Source organism: Schistocerca piceifrons, chromosome 1, assembly GCF_021461385.2.
Source record: "Schistocerca piceifrons isolate TAMUIC-IGC-003096 chromosome 1, iqSchPice1.1, whole genome shotgun sequence".
Classification (NCBI taxonomy): Eukaryota; Metazoa; Arthropoda; class Insecta; order Orthoptera; family Acrididae; genus Schistocerca; species Schistocerca piceifrons.
Genome location: NC_060138.1, coordinates 746,001,071 through 746,025,213, shown reverse-complemented (window position 1 = coordinate 746,025,213; position 24,143 = coordinate 746,001,071). Strand labels below are relative to the sequence as shown.

Sequence of the window (24,143 nt, the reverse complement as noted above, 5' to 3'; positions counted from 1 at the left end):
TAACGCACTGGTCCATCTCCGGCACTTATGCAAAGAGTTATTCGACTTGTCATTGACAGTGTTGTTAAGATGTCCCCCTGAGATACATCGAGCCCGACTCTGTCCAATTGGCACGTCGGATCCTCAAAATTCCAAGCTCGTTGGAGGAGTCTGCCAATAATACACCAAACATTCTCAATTGGGGAGAGATCCGGCAACCTTCTACGGAAATGCTTCAGGAACTCGGGTGGAAGTCTCTGGAGGAAAGGAGGCGTTCTTTTCGTGAATCGCTACTGAGGAAATTTTCGAGAACCAGCATTTGAGGCTGACTGCAGTACAATTTTACTGCCGCCAACTTATATTTCGCGGAAAGACCACAAAGATAAGATAAGAGAGATTAGGGCTCGTACAGTCATTTTTCCCTCGTTCTGTTTGGGAGTGGAACAGGGAGAGAAGATGCTAGTTGTGGTACGAGGTACCCTCCGCCACGCACCGTATGGTGGATTGCGGAGTATGTATGTAGATGTAGATGTAGAACCTTGCTTGGCAAGCACGAAGACAAGCAGTACAAACTCTCGCCGTGTGCAGGTGGGCATTACACTGCTGAAATGTAAGCCCACGATGGCCTGGCAGGAAGGGCAACAAAGAGAGGGTGTAGAATATCGTCGACATACCGCTGTGCTGTAAGGATGCAGTGTGTTACAACCAAAGGCGTTCTGCTATGAACAGCAATGGCACCAGGACCATCGCACTTGGTTGTCGAGCCGTATCACGGGCGACTGTCCAATGCTTCTCCATACACGTCCTCGTTGATCATCGGGGAGCTACTCGAAGTGGAACTCGTCACTGAAGACACGTCTACTCCAGTCAATGATATTCCAAGGCCGAATGTGCTCGACACCACAGCGATCAGGCTTCAAATGGCTCTGAGCACTATGCGACTCAACTTCCGAGGTCATCAGTCCCCTAGAACTTAGAACTAATTAAACCTAACTAACCTAAGGACATCACACACATCCATGCCTGAGGCAGGATTCGAACCTGCGACCGTAGCGGTCGCTTGGCTCCAGACTGTAGCACCTAGAACCGCACGGCCACTCCGGCCGGCACAGCGATCAGGCTTGTAGATGGACAGAACTCAGTCCCCTTTCTGTGAGCCGCCTATTAATGGTGCTTGTGGTCACTGAAGCACCATTCGCACTTCAGATCGATGATAATGATGAATCTGGGACTTTGCGTGTCTTTATGACGATTGCTCGGTCTTCATGTTCTGTCGTCTCTTTAGGTCAACCGCGTCCTTCTTGACGCTGTGTTTTGCCATGGTTCACCCATTATTGTCAACACCGTTGAATAGTGGCACCTATTCAAATATCTGGCTATTCACCGATTACTCAAAACCGGCTTCTTTTAGACCAGCTACACGTCCTCTCCCAAATGCTGACACCTGTGTATATTGTTCACGCGCCTGTCTGTGAGGCACTGTTACTTCCCACTAAGTGGACGGAATGAAATTCACAAAGACTATATGCCCTGGTATTGGCATGTCCCTTGTTTACTATCTTTCTAGCTGCATGATGAAACTGTGCTGCAGCGTCGCACAATCAGCCATCGGTCACCAAACTTAACAATGTTGCATTATCAACTTTGTTGTGGCATTGTACTGCTTTCTCATACATGCGTGTCTTTTCAGGGGTGTACTCGGCCCCGATTTCACTTTTATGGATCGTGATGCGCGACCGTAACAAGCTACGCGGGTGGAGCAGCTCTTGGAACGAGATGATACTCGGCGAAATGACTCTCTTGCCGTTCCCATAACTTACATCCCATCGACCACGTTTGGGATGTGGTGCGGAGCCACGCTGCAACACGTCCACCTGCACCGACGACCATCCAGCAGTTGTCAACCGCACTGGCGAAGGAATGGAACAGTCACCAGAAGAACTGCTTATCAACCTTATGGCCGGAATGGAAGCACATTGTAGAGGAAGCAGTGCCGTCCGTGCTGATCACACACCCTACTAACAACCACGCCTCACACACCATTACGAATCGCTGTGACTGCAGTGTAATTATTCTCTTTGATTAAAAGTGTAATTTCTCTTTTGAGTATTTCTTTCAGTTACCTTTTACACTATCCTGTAGCATTTCTTTATATGCAAGGTCCAAATTTCATCGAATTACGTTACTTGTCAGTGACACGCCATGTGAAAGCTACTTCCGTCTTTAAGTTTTGCACACCAGTGTACTAAAAGGCTATTCCGCTTTTGCATCTTGCCTATGTAATGGTTTCCAGGGCCAACAAGAGTTTTATTTTTAATAGTTTGTGTTCTTATTGACCGAATTTAAAAATTTAAAACGCTCTCATGATTATACAGAGGGGTCAAAAAAAATGTACCCACTGTTTAAAAGTCCATAACTTGCGAACTAATTGACAGAGTTGTCTCATTTTTGGTGAAAGTGTAGCTTAAAGTCCAAGTTAAAGATGTGACTGTAGGTGTTCGAAATGGTCACCATTAACATCCACACACATACGATGCCGCCCAATTGCAGCACGAACTACTGACTGCAACGTGTTCAGTTGGATATTTGCACATGAATGTACGATGGATTCTCGAAGTTCATCCAATGTGCGTGGCTTTTGTCGATAAACGGCGTCCTTTAGTGTTTTGAAGACAGCAAAGCGGAAGTGCTACATCCCACGATTGCTACACGCAATGAACGAGGACGACCCAGATAGTAGAATGGAGTACGGCGAGTGGTTTACCAACATCTAACATCGTGTGCAACGATGAAGAGTTTGCAGAGATGATTGTGTGGTCGGATAAGGCACAGTTCAAACTCAATGGCACAGTAAATCGCCACAATTGCATCAACTGGGCCGCCGAAAATCCGATAGTTCATGTGGACAAAGCCGTGAATTTGCCAGGAGTAAATGTGTGGTGTGGGTTGTCTTATCGGGGCTTGATTGGGCCAATCTTCTTTGACGGCACAGTTACCGGTGAGGTGTACCTTCAGAAGCTTCAGACATACATTTTACCTGCCATCCGAGACTTGTATGGAGACGGAAGAGTTTACTTTCAACAAGATGGTGCCCCAGCCCACTACCAAAATCGTGTTAAGGCGCATCTCGACGAAAATCTACCAGGAAATGGATAGACCGTAGAGGTGCTGTGGAGTGTCCACCACGTTCCCTAGACCTAACTCTTCTGGACTTTTACCTGTGGGGAACACTAAAGGACGTCGTTTATCGACAAAAGCCGCGCACATTGGATGAACTTTGAGAATACATCGTACATTCATGTGCAAATATCCAACTGAACACGTTGCAGTCAGTAGTTCGTGCTGCAGTTGGGCGGCATCGTTTGTGTGTGGATGTTAATGGTGACCATTTCGCACACCTACAGTCATATCTTTAACTTGGACGTTAAGCTACACTTTCACCAAAAATGAGACAACTCCGTAAATTAGTTTGCTAGTTATGGACTTTTAAACAGTGGATACATTTATTTTGGACCCCTCTGTATATAAAACACAGGTTTAACACAGTAAAATAAGTAAGTCAGAAACTGTGTATACGTCTTGAGGCAGTGTAACTTACTCTGTGCGTATACCCAGACTGTATTGGTCCAGTATTTAAGAATGAGAACACTTAGTGACTTGCAACACACTTTACACACAATTTCAGACCTTTTCTAAAAGTTTTCTCAAATGTGTGTGAATTTCTAAGGGACCAAACTTCTGAGGTCATCGGCCCCTTGTCTTACACACTATTTAAACTAACTTATACTAAGAATAATACACGCGCACACACACCCATGCCCGAGGGAGGACTCGAACGCCGGCCGGTGTGGCCGAGCGGTTCTAGGCGCTACAGTCTGGAACCGCGCGACCGCTATGGTCGCTGGTTCGAATCCTGCCTCGGGCATGGATGTGTGTGATGTCCTTAGGTTGGTTAGGTTTAAGTAGTTCTAAGTTCTAGAGAACTGATGACCTCAGTAGTTAAGTCCCATAGTGCTCAGAGCCTTTTGAACCATTTTTGGAGGACTCGAACCTCCGGCGGGAACGTTTTCTCGCTTACATGCTTAACGTCAAATACTCAACACATTATCTCAACTGTAATACGACATCTGAAGTTATTTTACACATGGGAGTTCGATTCTTTGCAGAATCTGGTGCTTGCTGCTATTGAGTATATAGAATCCATCGAAAACAAGAACCCAGAGCTGTGACTGCGGGACCATTGGTACACCTGACACATCATTCTGGAAAACCCAGGTTTATAAATTCTCGATGTCAGAAGGGAGACGGCAGCTTAAAGGCACTCCAGTTTACGAGGCGTTGCCAAACGAGGAGAACTCTGGCTTGTTCAATTAAAGACCTTCAGCCATTTCACTGTCAGCCAAAACAGAGCAAAAGATTGTATTCTTTTCTTATCGTCCAAGTTTCAGTTCTGTACAAGGCTGCATTCCAAACAAATATCTTCAGAAAAAACTTACTAAGATGTAACTTATATTCTACGCATAACAAATTCCACTTTTTCAGAAATGATTTCCTTCCTATAGCCAGTTTGCGTTGTACATCCTCTCTACTTCGACCATCAGCAGTTATATTTTACTGTCCAAAAAACAAAACTCATCTGCTGCCTTTATTTTCTCGTTTCCTAATCTAATCCCCTCAGCATCACCTGAATTAGTTCCATTACACTACATTACTCTGGTTTTATTTTTGTTGCTGCTCATCTCATATGCTTTTTTCAAGAAACTGTCCATTCCGCTCAACTGCTCTTCCAAATCCTTTGTTGTTTTTCACAGAAATACGATGTCATCGGTAAACCGCAAAGTTCCATTTCTGAAAGCTAGTCCTCTTCCAAATTTTCCTTTGGTTTCCTTTGCTGCTTCTCATACATATTTGATAACATCGGCGGTAGGCTACAAAAGCGTCTCACTCCCATCTCAACTACTGCTTACTTTATATGGCCTTCGACTCTTATAACTGCCGTCTGGTTCCTGTACAAGCTGTATACAACCTTTCGCTCCCTGTATTTTATTCCACATATCTTCATAATTTTACATCGTTTATTCCAGTCAATACTGTCAAAAACTTTCCCTACGTTTACAAATGCTGTAAATGGAAGTATGCTTTCTTTAGCTTTAGGTAAGTCGCGGGGTCTGTGTTGTTCTTTCCATTTCTGCTCTCTCACTTTTTGTTGTTAGTAATTTTATTTATTATTAGTATTTGCAACATTGGATGGATAGTAGTTTAAACGGATAAATTAGTAACAGTTACCTTATAGCTAGTTTTTAGAAGGAACACTTGGAGAGAAACAAACATTATCGGGAAGGTACGGAATTAGGTAATACGTGTACACTAGTTAATTTAAGACGCAACAATAAAATGTCTATCATTTTGCACACATTATTTTAAAAGTGGCTCATTACATCACAGCAACGCGTGAATTCCTGTCGCGGAACCGAGGAAGGTTATCGCACGACGCTATGACGCGACAGAGGATGAGAGAAAGTACGTTTCAATAAAGGTGTCATAAGAAACTCCGAAAATAAAAGCAGTTTTAGCTGAAAGAACAAGTGCACAGAGGTAACGGCGACGAAAGGGGACCTCAAAGCAGCTGCAGTACGAGGCTGTGAGGAAGCACGTGGAAGAGGAGCCGCTACCGTGGCTAACGTGAGGGCGCTGCCCGTGGTGTGGTCGCTACCTGTGGACGGCCGCTATTAGCATATTTATTTAATTGGAGAGTGGCTTCTGTCCGCAAGAAGAATGCCCGCGCCGGGCCACGAGGGCGGGGGGCGGCGACGCTCATTTCTCAACGCTTCACCGAGTTCGTCCATCAAAAACCAATTACAGCAGCGCACATGCGCAGGCGGCCGTTCCGGCAGCAGGAAGAGCGGGAGCAAGTGGAAGCGCTGCCGCTGCAGCATCTGTGAAACGAACCCGCTGGGAACAGTTTCCGGAGAAATTCGACTTTTCGTTGCATTTTAATGTCAGTGATAGTCCAGATGGCACCGCGGATGCCTTGGAATTTTCCCGTCTATTTCCATTTCATATAAAAGTGGTAGTTATGAAGCCGCCCGCGTCTTTACATGGGCGTCAAAAGCAATATATTATTAGAGCAAAATTTTGATTATCGGCTTCACACTGCTAGTCATGTGGAATACAGTCACGTGGCGGTAATATTGACTTTTAGCAGTGTTAAGTGCAGTCAAATGCAAAATTGTAACATACGGTAATTGAGAACTTACATATGTAGTTCACCTTGTTGCCATAGAAGAGCCAATGGACACAGGTGGAGCACAGGAAAGATGATGTTCTGGCCTTCAATCCGAAGATTGGTGTGATTAGCTAGTCTATCCTGTGCAAGCCTCTTCATCTCTGCATAACTACCGCAACCTATATCCATTTAAACCTGTTTACTGCATTCAAGCATTGATCTCCTCCCTCTACAATGTTCACCCCCCCCTCACCTCCCCCCCCACACACACACTCTTCCATCGAATACAATACTGATAATCCCTTGAAGCATCTCAGTGTGTCCTTTCAACTGATCACTTCTCTTAATCAAATTGTGCCCTAAATTTCTCTTCTCCCCAGTTCTATTCAGTACTGCCTCATTAATGATTCGATCTATCCATCCGGTTTTCAGCATTCTTCTGCAGCGCCACATTTCAAACGTTTCCACTGTCTGAACTGTTTATCGTTCATGTTTCACTTCCGTACAATGCTATAACCCAGAAAAATACCTTAAGAAAAGATTTCATGACACATATACAAGGTGATTCTTATTACCTTTGGAAAACCCCCGAAGCGACGTGGACGATGCCAAGACAAGTAATTTAATGTAAGACTCATGGGTCCGCAAATGTCAGGAAATACCCTGAAAGTTGATGACAATGGTGAACATGTGAAGTCACCAAATGACGTACCTCGCCGCACTTGCAGTGGTTGGGCTTGTCGATCCTACTCCCACTGGTGGTAGTGGGTGGTGGGTGTGAGGGGGGGGGGGGGCAGTAGTGCCACATGTGCTCAGCTAGGCTGCTCTCTTTTCGTAAATGTAAACCGATTCAACATAGTCTTGCATTACCACTACCATAATCACTGCCGTATCACATCGGATAGTGCAAGAACGAATACAGAGTACCCTACCGGAGCAATGTGTAACACTGCCCTCTACCGGCGAGGATAGGATCGACAAGTCCAACCGCAGCAAGTGTGGTAAAGGACGTCAGCTGGTGACATCACAAGTTCAACATTTGTCATCAATTTTTGGGGTATTTCCCAACATCTGCGGCCCCAGGTGTCTTACACTACTTATCTCAGCGTCATCTACATCGCTTCGGTGGGGGGGGGGGGGGGGAGGAGGAGGGGGGAGGGGGGATTAAAAGTTAATAGGGATCAACCTGCATATATTAGATGTTAACAAATTTCTCTTTGCCAGAAATGCTTTTCTTGCTATTGCAAGTCTGCATTTTATATCCTCTTTACTTCGACCATCACCAATTAATTTTACTGCCGAACTAACAAAACCCATATACTATCATTAGTTTCTCACTTCCTAATCCAATTCCTTCAGCATCATCCGAATGAATTCGATTACATTCCATTTCCCTTGTTTCACTTTAGTTGCTGTTCATCTTATAATCTCCTTTCAAAACACCACCTACTCCGTTCAACTTTCCTACTAAATCTTTTGCTGTCTCTGACAGTATTAAAATGTCATCGTCAAACAAGTTTTTTATTTCTTTTCCATGAACTTTAAATCCTTTTACAAGTTTTTCCTTGGTTTCCTGTAGTGCTTTCTTTACGTACAGATTAAATAACACCGGCGATAGGCTACAACCCTGTCTGACCTCCTTCAGAACTACGGCTTCCCTTTCAAATCCTTCCATATTTGTAACTGGAGTTCGGTTTCTGTACGAGTAGTACATAACAGGAACAATAAACATCGCTAAAGATGCCTAATACGATTAGGTGAAACAAGTTTTGTTAAAAACAGTAATAACACGGTAATTATATTTTTATCCTTTGCAAATTAATTAATAAGAGAAAGTCTATCCGTATTCCAGGAAATACTGATCGTAAGCCATCCAACAGATGAAATCAGTTACGTTTTTTCCGGTGCAGGACCACTGGCTGCACTACTCTGTCTTATGTTGCGTTGCTGGCGTGATGTATTGCAATCACGCTTATTCAAAAGCAACAACTCAAAATAGCAAGTTCACACGGATTCTTTTCGCAGGTATCCAAAAATTTCTGCGCAATTTCCTTTCGCATCTTTTATTGATCAGTACTGAAAAAAAATGTGGTTTCAGTCTTGCAGAAACATTACTCATTTTTTATTCTTATTGTAAAGTGTGCCCTACTCTTTCACTCGATATGTTAGTGGCTTCATACAACGTTAATGGGTCATCGTCCACTAACATACAGCCTACTTTCGCGATTGTTAAATCCATAGTTGCAGTTTTGAGAAGTGTTGAGGTGGAGCATCTACAATATATTTATTTATTTATTTATTGTAAATGCCTGTTACCCGATGTCTTTTAACAGGTCTTACATATGACAGTTTTCATTTGCAACCTTGTTTGTAGTTTTTTGTTCTGCATTGCTTAACGAAGAATAATACACTTTTTAAAAAATAACAATAATCTGAAGCTTAAATATAAATAAAATTTTGTTGTTTTAAGAAGAATGTAAAAAGATGATACGACAGAGAAGAGATTTTTTTAGTGCGATAATCGATTGTGACTGTCAGTAAATACCTGGGAATGGTTTCTTCAAGCTGTTGACTGCCAGTCACAATGAAATAGTTTATAGTTAGTAGCAGAGAAATATTACTGCTAATCCTATGCATTATCATTAGGTACTCACCCATGTACACCACTGAGTGCTTTCTTGGCTGCACTGCCAGCACCTTACACTACATTTACTCTAGTATCTACAATCTGTAACTATTATTTGACTGATGTATACAATTTGTGAGTGCATTTTGGCGTGTTATGTACTTCTAGGTGTCTTATTTAATGTTTTATCTCATCTTCCTCCTGTTCTTCCTCAGTGCCACTGTCCACCCTCTACAGATTGCTGTTACGTTGCATACAGGCAAGTCTGTTATGTCGTGTCCGCAAGTACTCTTCATGTGTTGTTTTTGTAATATTATTTGTTAATGCGTTTAGTTGTGCCTATTGCTCCTCATCCCTTATTGCTGCGTATATATGTATGTCTGTTTCTGTGTAGTCTAAGTGTGGTGCACATCTATTGCTCACGTATTGCCCACAAAAGAAGACAGTGTGTTCTGGGGAACGTTCACGATGTACGCCCACTTCTGTCGCCGCCCATTTCGTAATTCGAAAGTGTTGACAATGAGCGAGCAGACTACTTATAAACCTCCTGAATCTTTGGAGCTCTTCCCGTTCTAAAAATGAATTTAGTTCAAAATGGTTCAAATGGCTCTGAGCACTATGGGACTTAACATCTATGGTCATCAGTCCCCTAGAACTTAGAACTACTTAAACCTAACTAACCTAAAGACATCACACAACACCCAGTCATCACGACGCAGAGAAAATCCCTGACCCCGCCGGGAATCGAACCCGGAGACCCGGGCGTGAATGAATTTAGTGATGGTACACCAGTTTATCTATTGAAATGAAATACACGACTGTTTCAAAAGGTTGTATAAACTACACTATTCCGCAGCTACAGTTGGCACTTCCATTATTGCACAATAAATATTTCCACCTTTCCCTGTAACAATACGCAACTGTGGTCCGGTTGAACCTTTACATACTGACTGTCGGGTCTGACCCGATGTAAGTCGCCCACTCTAAGACAGAAGACGTAAATATGGAATATTAACCAAGTCACCGACCTGTAGCTTCATGGCGGGCAGCTTTTTCCTGCGTGGAAGCATCAAATGATAGAAATGCTGTAATGTTGAAGAGCTAGGCAACAAACCAACATATTGGGAATGGGTACTACTCTACTACGCAAAGTAGCGCGGTTAATGTAGAACACAATTTCTATATTCAAGCCTTACATCACTTGGCTACACTGTTTAGATACTAATACAAAGCTTTTCCAAAAGAAGAAACAGAATTCAAACATTTATTGCTTCCAAACTACAAAAGATAGAAACACAATTCCAACGATCCTGGAAAGAGAAAAGTTCAAATTTAAAGCATTCAATGTGAACACCATGTTATACACGACAAATATCAATTCAATTCAAATACCAATTCAATCAGTTCAATTTCCGATATCACGATATTGCGAGGGGTATTCGGAAAGTAAGGTCCTATTTGGCGCGAAATGGAAAACACTGCGAAAATGTGATGCTCTGCACAGACGTGTTGGACATTGTCTCTAGTATGGCCAACGATCGCGTGACGTCGCTCTTTCCAGATCAGAGCACATAGTGAGCACGTAGAGATGCCTACAACAACAGTGTCTCCCGCCAAGTAGGTGGATCTGGTGAGAGATTTCGCCTCAAGCTATGCAGCCTACACACCATAAATGTCATGCGTTTCTTTCTTCAAGACAATTCTCAGCCGCATTCTGAGGTAGCAATGAAGATGCTCCTACAGTGTTTTCCGTGGGAGATGTTTGATCACCAATAATACAGCCCTTAATTGGCTCCCTCTGAGTTTCATCTCTGCTCACATGAACCGCTAGCTACGAAGTCAACATTCTGGCACATACAACGAGCTGTAGATTAGCGTAGATAATTGGCCGAAATCATAGGCGGCTGCTTTCTGTGCAGAGGGTGCTAGAAGGTTTGTACACCGCTACGACAAAAAAGGGTTCAAATGGCTCTGAGCACTATGGGACTTAACATCTGACTTAACATCTGAAAGTCATCAGCTCCTACAACTTAGAACTACTTAAACCTAACTAACCTAAGAACATCACACACATCCATGCCCGAGGCAGGATTCGAACCTGCGACCGTAGGGATCGCGCGGTTCCGGACTGAAGCGCCTAGAACCGCTCGGCCGCAAAGACCGGCACCGCTACGACAAAGTGTAAGTCGGAGCGGCGAGTATTTACAGAGGTAGCTGGAAGGTGTGGCTAACTGTTGCGAATAAAAATTTTTTTGATTTTCACTGTGGTTTCCAATTCGTGACCACCAGACCTTACTTTCCGAACAGCCCTGGGACCTCTGAGAGCAGGAACACCGGACGACACAGTAGTTTCGTGATTAATCCATGTGGCTCAGTTCACATTTCCAAGTAGGTATTCACCGAACATCAACCACTTCCCACACGAACTGTTTCCAAATAAACACACAAGTGCGCCGCCTGTCTTTTTCCGTTACGACCAGACACAGCCTACACCGTGACGTAATGAAGATGCGCCGCGTGAAGTAATACGTGCGCAGATAGACACAACAAACATTGAGAATGTTACGCTTCTATACTACTATTATTATTATTAATTTTTAACGTAGTTTGTAGTGACAAACTGCTTTGCAGCATAGGCGGAGACCTACAAGATCAGTCACACTGAAATGTATGTCTGTAATTTTGACGCCGTCATGGGTGTATGCAGACGAGTGCATACTACTACACTTCTTTGTGGACGGTGCGTCTCATTTGCAAATCAGTTCTTAGTATGCCCGCTGCCGCGACTGAAAGTAATTGTTTTAGCACTGTGCGGCTGTGGATTACCAGGGGGCGACGCCGGTAGTTTTAAGCAGCGGCAGATCCAACCGAAGCGGTGTGTAGCGGCGGTGGTGGCGGCGGTGGGAATGGGAGCGGGGAATAGGCTACCGCAAGATGGTGGGCGACCCGGGCTCTGCTGGCGGATTGATATTAATTAAGCCCGCTAACCCCAGGGGGGCGGTTTGTTCTCTACTGCCTCAGCTGATTAACCCCGGTGTTGATTTAATCACCAGCTGGGTAATTGGTGTCTCTCCAACTCGGCGCGCGGCGCGGCGCCGCACCGCAGCGCACCGCCGCCTCTTGTTTGCATATTCATCAATTGGTCCGGCCCGCGGCTGGCCCTCCTGGCCGGCGCTGACTCTGGCCGGCAAAACACGGGGGCGGCGCGACCCGCACGGGGCACGGGCGCGGCCCACGCTGCCCGCTCGCCTGCGCCGCAGCCGCCGCCCCACAGCGATCCGAGACACCACGCGACAACAATTACCTCATCCCTCTTTGCACAATAAAGAGAGGAGACGAAAAGAAAACAGAGCCTCACTCCCACCTGCTCACAAAATATGAGTGACTTGCTGTTTCACCGACAAAATCACAAATCTGCAGATATATTTTGGATTAGATCCCCGAATAGCTCTAAATGACGGTCACTTCTATCAAAGTTATCTATACGCGACTGCTACCTTGATCCACAGTCCTTCGGAATCCACATTCACCTGCAGGATGTCAAAACTTAAACGGAAAGATAAAATACGAAATGAGGTTCGAGAGCACGTAGGTCGAAAGTTAATTTGAGCAATTCTAATACTGTGTCGGCATACAGGACCAGCAACTATATTTTATTCTTTACTTACTTCCATCTTACAGTTGCATACGTTGTGGCGAAATAAATAAAAAAAATTAAATTTATTGGTTTTTTGAAAAGAGGAAAAATTATGGACATGGAACTGTAACTTTCGAATTTTTGAAAGGCTCTTATTTTTTTACGGACTGTATTGGCCGGCTTGATTGCGGACAAAGTCAGTGCTGCGTGAAATATGCCTGTATTATAATTTACCATTCCGATTAATTACATTTTGAATTCTACGTCATTGTTGATTTAATCAGAGTTCTCACCTTAGACGTAGAATTAGTCCTTCTGCCACAGTATTAATTCATTAGTCGCCATCGGTTCAAATGGTTCAAATGGCTATGAGCACTATGGGACTTAACTGCGGCGGTCATCAGTCCCCTAGAACTTAGAACTACTTAAACCTAACTAACCTAAGGACATCACACACAACCATGCCCGAGGCAGGATTCGAACCTGCGACCGTAGCGGTCACGCGGTTCCAGACTGCAGCGCCTTTAACCGCACGGCCACACCGGCCGGCGTCGCCATCGGTGTTCTTCTCTTTGTTGACCGTGTGTATCTTCCTGAGTCGGCATCGGTTCACTTCACAAAGACGGTGGAAACCAAGAAATACAATGCTATGTCACTTTAAATAATTCTCGTAAAACTTATATACTTCTCACTATTTTTTATTCACAACACAATAAGACTTGCTGTGCTCGTCGCACAAACCATAATTTCTAACTATATGGCTGCCTTTCCGCACACTCCAAAAATTACGTCCATCCTCCACAAGGCAACAATCGAAAGTGTCCCTTAGCTCCTTCTTGGAGTATGAAACAAAAGAGAATCCAATGTGAACATTACAAAGATTATAATCTACATGCCTCTCAATTTAATGTTTGGCGCAGCCTTTAAGGTATTGTACGTCTCTGCGTCGGAATGTGTCATTATAACGTATTCCTTAACAGTGATTAATTTCGAACGAGTCAGTTCATTTATGAACAATATACTAAGTTCACCTAGTGTATGGACGTCAACTGCGCCAAGAACAGGCAGTTCGAATGTATACTGTACGAACAAAACAAAAGTTATACATTACACTGGATTCATTTTACAATTAAGTGACAGAAACGCAGGTAATAGTTCTAAAAAGAACGGAATCGTTCGAAACTAGCCACCATAAAGGAATTTGTGAGCAACTGTGACAGGAAAGCGAAAGGTAATATAAAGTAAACATTTAAAACAAATACGGATGGGCTAGTTGGACATTTCATACAATATGTAGAATCTTTGAATTTGTACTAAAAGGAGCAGGAGAGGAGAAAAACCTGGGGCAAATATTAGAATATGTAAGAAATACTATCGAAAATCATGGGCGATGAAATAGGAAATGATGAACGACTGCAATCAGTCAAAATACTGACGACTTAAAAAAGACGAATAACTGGATTGATAAGCTGACTATCAAGTCGGACGGAGGCAAGGGCCCCTACTATACACATAGTTAGTATTATTGAACAATAATCATCGTGTTCACAACCGGCTTACTTCAGTTTTATATCGAATAATTAATCGTATGATACGAAGATGGGGCTGGCCACATCATTCGAATTAACATATACTTACACAGATATAAATATTAAGTCCCATGCATTAACTTCTTAGCAAAGAATTTGGTTTAAGAGGAAATGCAATAAATCGCCCGACGCGCGAGAAAAATCTCCAAATAAAAATAAAAAAATGGACGAATACAGAAGAAAAATACCATCTGTGCTCAAAGGAAGATGATATACGAATGAATCCGGAAGCCAAACAGTGAATTAACGTAGTTCAAGAACGATATCACTGAAATGAAACATGGACAACTGTTAGATCGGGCAGTGACCGAGCTCTAAGCACTTGAAATTAATATTGTGCAGCTGAGGAATTGTAAAAATAAAACAGGCAAATAAAACTACGAAATGACGAGGCGTTCAACAGAACAAACGAATAATTATTTGAAAACACTTGGCAGTAGACGGCAAAGATATCTAGTGCACCTGTATGAGCAACTTCATCTAGTTAAACAAGTCAAAAGAAATGGAATAACATACGAGGTTGCAAAACTTCTTCAAAGTGATACAAGTTACTCGCTACATTGGTTGTCGACGCAGAATGAAGCGGACTAGAGGATAGCGTGTCGAAGTGGGAGGGGTAAAGGGGTTAAGTATGAGTGGGCGGGAAGATGGGAGTGTGGAATGGGGTGGGGGGTTGAGCTTCTCAACGCAGGGCTCCGAAGGCTTGACTCCTGCATAATTTGACTTGAACTTCCGTTCTGTGTAGTCGTCCGGCATAGACTCCTCCAAATTCTACTGCAAAAGCCCACTGCTTCACCAGTCTCTAGTGCGCTACAAATGTGTTTAAGCAGTTCCTTACCTATCGCAATTATTAAACTTCCTGGCAGATTAAAACTGTGTGCCGGACCGAGACTCGAACTCGGGACCTTTGCCTTTCGCGGGCAAGTGCTCTATCGCGGTAGAGCACTTGCCGGCGAACGGCAAAGGTCCCGAGCTCGAGTCTCGGTCCGGCACACAGTTTTTAATCTGCCAGGAAGTTTCATATCAACGCACACTCCGCTGCAGAGCGAAAATTTCATTCTGGAAACATACCGTAATTATTATTCGACAAGTAATATTGTTTGCATTTTATTCTACATTTGAGTGCGTTATCTAGGGCTGAAGTTCAGCGAAGTTTATGGCTACACGCAGGCATTAAATCATAATTATTATTTGGCTTCCTTGATAGTTAACAAAACAGATGTAAGATATTACTATGAAAATTTTGTCGCTCTAGACTTTCTACTACCGAAAATACAACAGAATTCCCGTATGGTATAATGTCCCACGTTAAGACTACGACGAATCACCTGGCAGTAGCTGCACTTACAGACAGACCTGTACCGAGGAGAACTTGCGTCTATGGCAGAACTGCCAAAACTACTGCTTCCCTCGAAAACTTATCTTTCTTAAATGTTTTCTACGCAAATTAACAAACTGTAATTAAGAAAGTAGGTTTGATAAACATCTAGCACAGTGAAACCGACCATCCAGTGAGATTTTATACAAGAATTACATGGATTAAATGCTTAGCCAAAGTAGCAAAGAACATTAAGATTTATTATGCAACCCGAGATGTGAGAGTTTCAATATCAGAATAACAACAATATACTGAATACATAATTAAGGCCAGTTTCTTACGACACCAGATGTCTGAGCCATGCAGAGCATATGTTTGTTTATTCTAGAGTTCAATATAGATAAACAAAGTACACCAGTCCATTAGCACAACGACTATAACAACTCCTGTAATATTTTTAATCAGACACAAAAGGCTCATTAGGGAATTCTTTTTGTTTACACAGTAGACGGTATCAGCTGAAACTCACGAGCAGCAAAAGTACTGGCTAGAGGAACGAATGAAGTACATATCCCATCCACCTTTTATGTTTGATTTCTCCACAGTCATGTATCGCTACAGTCCTCAGTCGCAGAAATCGGAAAAAATCCGATTAAAACCAGTAACTATGAATGTGCCTGTGTTTCAGATTATGTTTGTTATATTATCATTTGGTGGCTACTAGTCATTTCACTGAACGATGTATGACAATATTCATCGTTATGTTATTTTGTATTTAATACTGTATAACAAATTTTTGCACACTGAGCTCTGAGTTGTTATAAAATTGGTCCCGGCTTAGACTCCCAGAACATCGTCACCTGAACATAAGCCATGTTAGTGATAGTAGAAACGTGTTCGATGGTAGTCGTTCTTTAGGATGCTATCAGAAGAAAATGCCATTGTGACAACGGCACGCATTTACAGTTGCCTGTCGAGGGAAAGGCTGCTTATTAAAAGCACTAGAACGCCAGGGATAGAAGAACTCACATACCTGTCCTAGTTAATTCTTAAGCCATCTTTCTTTTTCGTTTTTTTTTTTCCTCCGATCAGTTTTGCGCCTCTTCTGTGCTGCGCCATTGGCGGGAGCGTATCTCACCGCGCCTCGTTATGGAGCTGCTTACGTACTACATTTTCCAGCTTCTCCCTCCCTCCCCCCCTCTCTCTCTCTCTCTCTCTCTCTCTCTCTCTCTCTCTGACACACACACACACACACACACACACACACACACACACACACACACAGAAACACTAGGCTACTTACCCTGAGCGACGCGAGGCGCGGGTTTTCCTGTGCTAGCTTGGCCAGCTTCATGTGGTTGCCCTGTGCCGCTGCCACCAGCCACTCGCGCGCCTTTGGTTCCTGGCAACATGACAAATGTTGATAAATCTATCCGAGGACAAACCACATATCAGATGTAGATATTCTTATGGAAACGGAAGTATGCCCATATATTTACGATGACCGCTAGGCAAGTAGGACTGATTAACCAGCAAAGCGTGTTACGACGCAGTTTTCAGAAGTGAAGCAGGACTACTTCCTAACAGCTAAGGTCAGTACAAAATCAACCATCCCTCCATATTTCTTTTAGCAGCCGATATATACAAGGTGTTTACAAATGATTCATCGGATTTTGAGCTCTTCTACATTCAAATCTATAATACCCACTCGAGTGTAAAAAAAAATGGTTCAAATGGCTCTGAGCACTACGGTACTGAACATCTGTGGTCATCAGTCCCCTAGAACTTAGAACTACTTAAACCTAACTAACTTAAAGACAGCACACACATCCATGCCCGAGGCAGGATTCGAACCTGCGACCGTAGCGGTCACGCGGTTCCAGACGGAAGCGCCTAGAACCGCACGGCCACACCGGCCGGCCACACTCGAGTGTACTAATTACCAATGAAGAGAGCATATTTTAGGCCTAATGTTTTGTTCATGTCATTGAACTACTCCGGGAAATAATGAAAGATGAGGAATTTACACGCCGACTCGTGCGCAGTGATGAAGACATGTTCTACACAAATGATCAGAACGTCCGCATAATGGGGCAGGGCAAATCTCAACGTTGCAGTGGAGACTGAAAGATTTGAAAGGTGAATGACTTCTACGCCGTTTCACGTAACAAAGCGTACGGGCCCTAATGTTTTCCTGGGAAAACTGTGACGGGTACAATGTACCCAAACATGTTGGTAGACTGACAGCGGATAACCCAAACTTCATATTTCACCTAGAGGGAACTCCGCCTCATTGGAATGGATTAGTGCGTTGTCATCTGAATGAGGAACTTCCCTACCGGTGGATCGAAAGTTGAGCTCAGAATGATTTCGCACTCTTCAAGTGGCCCCCAAGATTGCCTGCACTTACAGTTTGCGATTTTTCTTTCTATTTTTTGCGAGGGAGGGATACGTGAAAGGCAATGCAGTGTTTACGTACCACCACTGCCGACTACAGTGACTGAGCTCTAGGATCGCTTCACTGCTCTGCAAGCGAATATCGTTAGCAACACGCTCTAGCGCGTACGGGTTGAACGTGACTACCGCGTAGATGTTCGTGGTGTAACACGAGGAGAGCACATGGAACATTTGTAACAGTGCGTAAAAAAATTGAAAATTTACTTTTCTATACAATGTGTCACTATCTGTTTTGAATGTGATACTTTGTGAAATAAATTTACCCGATAACCGTTGAGCCATTTATAAAAACCTTGTACATGTACACTGAATTAACTTTCAGTTTTCCAGCATTCAGTTGTTGGTATGGGAAGAAGTACAAGAAATAAAAAGCATTCTCCACGTAACACTAAGACTTCTTAATGTTTCCCAACACTTACATAAAAGATTTTTACCTACTGTAACCTAAAACAGACGTATGTTTCTGATTAGTAGTACTGGATTGTAATGTAATGTCTTTCATTCCAGCTTCCCGCACCGACGGGTCAGTCGCGGGAAAGCTAAACATCAGAAATATGTAAGAGAACGTGTTTTGGAGTTTCCGCAACGAATTTTCATTTTGGTGTGCTGATCTCAAACTTCCTGGTATATTTTAACAGTATGCTGTAACGAGACGCGACCACGAGACCTTTGCTATTCGCGCGCAAATGCTCTAGTGACTTCCCAAGTCGTCTTCACAGCAATTGCGAAAAGTGAAGGTTCGAGCCCCGGTCCTGCACACTGTTTTAATCTGCCAGAAAGTATCAGTTTTGTTGTTACTGAGCTACACAGTACAGTGCGACATGCGAAACGTTGAGCACCTCATGTTCTAGGAAGACCTTCAGTTAATGAAGATGACAATGATGTCTAATATTCCGGACTGGAAAAGCACTACAGTAATAGCATTAGTACTTCACTAACAACAAAGCAGAAAATACAACGCAGGCTTGTTGGAGAGTCTGGCCCACAGGAATGAGAGACTTGTACTGCCTGAGCAGTAAAACGTTACTTACCTTCCTACTTAGGCGGATTCGAAGATGTGCGTTGGTTTGTAACGATGATGTTGAAGGAACAAAGTTATCTTTTGAGTACACGCATTTTTCGCGAGTGTTGTTCGTCTAATAGATTGATACGGTATTCTGAGCAGAGCGCTTCCACGCGTCCTCACTTTATAAGTGAAACTCTGAATATAGCCCAGGCTGGCGGCAGTAGCAGAGGAGAAGGGACTGCTATATGGGGCATGCCTGGGGCAGACCGCACCAGCCGAGGAATCCCGCAAAGCAGGTTGTTTGGGATCTCGGATGCATAGCGTGCACGAGGATACGCAATGTTCCCGTGAATGCCGAAAGAGAAGTAGAAAAGTCCCTGTATGAAGACAGAGGGTCGTTCCGACTGCAGAAACACGGCCGCCGGAATGAAGTATAAGGGAGTGGACAGGCGATGCAGCCTGAATAGTTAAGTCCCACTGCGGCACCATTGATCCGGAGGATTCCTTCTTTAGATGCTGCCAGTCAACCAACCCGCATCATCGCGGTGTTTCATCGGAACTCATCGCTACGCTTAGTGGGTAAACAGAGCCATCGGTGCGGGAGTTTCCTCTCAGTTTTTCAACAGAGAAGGCAAGGCATCTAAGTTTCAAGGCACTGACATACGCGTAGGTTTTCTTCAAATTGTGCACTAAGAACACAATCGTGATAGCCATCACCGCGAGGGATGATTCATTGATATCTCAATCCATATACGAGTTCACACAAAAATATTTAGCGAAATTAGGGTGACAGTTATCGTTCATTAACGGTACATCGACCACACGATATTTCGCATACCAAAATAACAACGTACACATTTTAATCACAACAGGAGCCTTTCCCCATTATGTTACATAATTTTTATGTGTGGTGGGGCAAGCAACATTATTTTGTTAAAACCATAATCAACTGTTAGAACAAACGCCATGAACAATAGGTACAAATTAATATTTCGAAAAGTTCAGTAGGCAAAGCACAAGGGAAATTAAATTTGAAGTTGCGACGAGTCATAGTCTTAATGTTCTGACTCTTCCACTGCAAAATTATGCTGTTTCTACATCAGCATGACAGCAGTGTTTTCTGAGTATTATTATTCTGGTATAATGCATGTTATAAATTTAGAACCTTACGTGAGTCACACAGTTCTGATACACAGCAGAAAAGAGGATGGAACATCTTTCATTGAAGGACGCTCACTTACCGATGTGAGGGACACGGAGTCCTCGTCTTCTGCTCCACCCTGAAACAGGAGACAATACAATGAGATATCTCGCCAAGATGAATGGACACTATTCCATTGTCGTATCATGATATTAGTGACCACAAGGTAATCCTAAGAAGCGAAGTCTCAAAGAGCGTATAGGATGAAATGATAAATTAACAGAAGCATCTCATGCAGCAAGAAAAAAAAAATCACAATTCTTTCAAGAGCTAGGTCAGAATAACTATTCTAAGCACATAAAATCCCACACCAAGAAGAAAATCATTACAGAAAACAATGTCTCACATTCAAACAATTCACTGAATTCCAAACTGATGGAGTCAATGTGTTACCATTAAAAGCTTTATTTGTAGTATACATTATCAGTATCCTAGTTTCCAGTCCACTTCGATCCCTATTCATAGTTAGTTCGTACATTTTGCTGTTGATCATTAACGGGCTGGTATCCTATTGACTATTGCTCATTTCTTCAACAATCTATGGTGTCTTAAAACAAAGAGCAGAGTGGCGAAGTTGTAGTTCAAATGGTTCAAATGGCTATGAGCACTATGGGACTTAACTGCTGAGGTCATTAGTCCCCTAGAACTTAGAACTAGTTAAACCTAACTAACCTAAGGACATCACAAACATCCATGCCCGAGGCAGGATTCGAACCTGCGACCGTAGCGGTCTTGCGGTTCCAGACTGCAGCGCTTTTAACCGCACGGCCACTTCGGCCGGCGAAGTTGTAGTAAATACAATTTTGTTAGCCGATCTGGGCAACGTAACGACGCTGACCAATTGTGCTAGACGCTGGCTAATTGGACTACATGTCCAGAAATGTATTGCATTCCGTCATGTACATGTAACTGACTTGACCGACAACATTACAAGCTCTCTGCGGATGTTCGTCGATGACATATGTATATACAGGAACGTCAAGTGATTAGACAACTGTTGCGGCATACAGGGTAGCTTACGTTCTGCGAGTGTGTCTTGTCTACTCGGATCTTTATAAAGTTGGACTAAGGGAAGATGTAGGGGAGAAATTTGGGGGGGGGGGGAGATATAGGATTAGTCAAGGATTTAATTATTCAGCGTTCGACACTCAAAGCAATGAGAAACGCAACCTTGCTTTCAAAATTCTGAAAGGTTATGTTCCAATACAAGTGACAGAACATATTACTTTCTCCAACGTACACTTCGCGTACTCTGTAAAGGGTTCTTCTTCCTACGTATCAACCGCAAGTTCAACCTGGTCGCCTGAGGCTGTAGTATCGTGGTTCGGAACCATTTTGCATCCAAATACTTTAAAAAATGACGTAATTTGTTGGTCATTATTCTTCATAGATAGATTTTATCATTTACGAGTAAGAGAATTCAACCTGAGATTGAGCTATTGTACAGTCAATTTTATCTTACATCGTTACAGTCAATACGCAAATATTCTAATACAAAATAATGTGTATCTGATTGGTAATCTTCAGTTAACGTTAAAGGGAAAATTCGTGAGTTCCTTAAACGAACTGTACTAGACAATTTAATAAGGTAAACAAAAGTTTTCTTCAAAGACTGCAACTAAAAAGTTACCGGTTACAGGTATTTGTTTACTTCAATTCGTATCCGTGCGTCGCACTTAGCTCTTACCTGAAATGTTCGCACTAATAGCTGATCAATCTTAGAAACATACACTAAATGCTGTAGCTACTACTATCATTGTCATCACCTACTTCTTGTTGAAATCTAGGGACACAACAGCACTAAAACGATACAGTTGGTCAATGTTACTTAAGAGACTTAATCTTCTTCACTTTGGGGCCTCCAGTTGGTGCAGTGTTATAGGACGATGCTAGAAACTGAAGAGGCAAATGATAAGGGAAATGAAGAAATGTTAAAACAGCGAGGTTAGAGTTAAACGCACCGTCCACGTCGTGGTAATTAGAGACGAGGACAAACTCAGAATGGACGTCTACAGAGAAGGAAAGTGGCCACGACGTTGTTGACAGAACAATGCCAGCTTTCGTCTCAAGCTATTTACAAAAACCATAGGAAACAAAGTCACAATCGCCCGAAAATGTTAAAGTGTTTGTGAGTTCTTAAGGGACCAAACTGCAGAGGTCATCGGTCCCTAGACTTACACACTGCTTAAACTAACTTAAACTAACCTGTGCTAAGAACAACAGACATACCCATGCCAGAGGGTGGACTCGAACCTCCGGCGGGAGAGGCCACGCAGTGACATGGCGCCTTTAACCACACGGCCACAATCGCCAGAAGGGAATTTCAATTTCGCTCTTCTCGAACACGAGTCCAGCCTATTATTTTCTGTGTAATATCTAGTGGCAACTTAGAACAAAACAAGTATGAAGTCTATGGTAAAATCTTTGAAGAATTCACTAGGGAATGGCAGATGGAACATGGGTCAAAGCAAACAAAGCAATCAGAAACAAATATTCTCTTAACATCGCAATGGTGATTGTGGCCTAGGTGAGAAATAGCAAGGGACGACAAGGATTCGACTCGTGTAGATTACACAGATAACTGACGCCGCACGTATGGAAAAGAAAATTTGGTAAAATTTGGGATGGAATGGAAAACTGTTCCAATCATACGGAAGAGAGGACTACAAAAAATCTGCAGTCGGGAAGTAAAATAGGACGTGTTGCAAAAGCTCTAAAATTAAGCACAGCCTTAGATATACTGGTGCTCCTCCTATAACGTGCAGTCCACGAGGTAAACATTCATCTGTAAGCATATCACATCGATCGGGCTGCCTAGTTCTTAGGGAGACGGACATTTCAAACTGAGCGAGTAGGAGCCAACAGTCCCTACGAAAGCGTGTTGCGGGGGAACTATCAGTACCATCATATCTCTGTTAGTAATAGGTAACATATTTTTGTGGAACTTCCTGGCAGATTAAAACTGTGTGCCGGACCGAGACTCGAACTCGGGACCTTTGCCTTTCGCGGGCAAGTGCTCTACCATCTGAGCTACCCAAGCACGACTCACGACCCGTCCTCACAGCTTTACTACCGCCAGCCCCGGACGTGGACGTTGTTACTCAGCCCTTTAAGGTTACTCGTCCAGACCAGAGTACCATCTACAGGCACATCTACATCTACGTGACTACTCTGCAATTCCCACTTTAGCTGGCACCGAACCATTTTCACACTTCTGGAGGAGAAAGATGATGACTGAAATTTCGTAAACACATCTAGCCACAACAAAAAACGCCTTTGTTCTGACGACTGCCACTCCAATTGTCTTATCATATATGTGACATCCTCTCCCCCATCTTGCGATAGTACAAAACGTCCTGGCCGTCTTTGAACTTTTCCGATGGCCTCCGTCAATCCTATCTGGTACGGATCCCATACAGCGCAGCAATATTCCAGAAGAGGGCGGAAAAGCGCAATGTAAGCAGTCTCTTTAGTGAACATGTTGCGTCTTCCAACTCCATTAAAAGCAGTATCTAGCTCCCCACAAAACTATTTATGTGACCGTTCAAACTTACGTAGTTCGTAATTGTTATCCACAGGTTATTTAACTGACTTGACAGCCTTGGTTTGAACGATTTATCGTGTAACCGAAATTTAACAGATTCGTTTTAGAACTCAAGTGGATGACCTCACACGTTTCGTTATTTAGAGTCAATTTCCGCGTTTCACATCACACAGATATCGTGTCTAAGTTACTTTGCAACTGTTGTTGATCTCCTGATGACTTTAATACATGATAAATGACAGCATCGTCTGCAAACAATCTAAGAAGGCTGCTCAGATTGTCTTCTGAATATTTGTATAGGTTAGGAACAGCAGGGAGCCTATAACACTTTCTTGGAGAACCCCAGATACCACTTATTCTTTTACTCGATTACTTTCCGTCAATTACTTCGAACTGTCACCTTTCTGACAGGAAATCACGAATCCAGTCGCACAACGAAGACTATATTCCATAATTACGCAATTTTATTAATAGTCGTTTATGAGGAGCTATGGAATCAACTTGAGACTACCTGCCGACAGCACTCATTACTTCACTTTAATAAATTGCGACATTTTCTG

General features: G+C 43.1%; 1 protein-coding gene across 7 annotated transcripts in view; it reads right to left on the bottom strand.

Moving 5' to 3' along the window:
* LOC124711768 (ankyrin repeat domain-containing protein SOWAHA) overlaps positions 1 to 24,143 on the bottom strand; it is a 624,792-nt gene that overhangs the window by 462,680 nt on the left and 137,969 nt on the right. For all 7 annotated transcript variants that reach the window (XR_007005522.1, XR_007005524.1, XR_007005523.1 and 4 more), the window contains 2 exons: positions 20,080 to 20,118; positions 16,679 to 16,777 (listed from right to left, as the gene is read on the bottom strand). Coding sequence is in view for 4 of the 7 variants with exons in the window: in XM_047241985.1 (XP_047097941.1) it covers positions 16,679 to 16,777; positions 20,080 to 20,118 (138 nt within the window). In the remaining 3 variants the exon portion in view is untranslated. The remainder of the gene's footprint in view (positions 1 to 16,678; positions 16,778 to 20,079; positions 20,119 to 24,143) is intronic.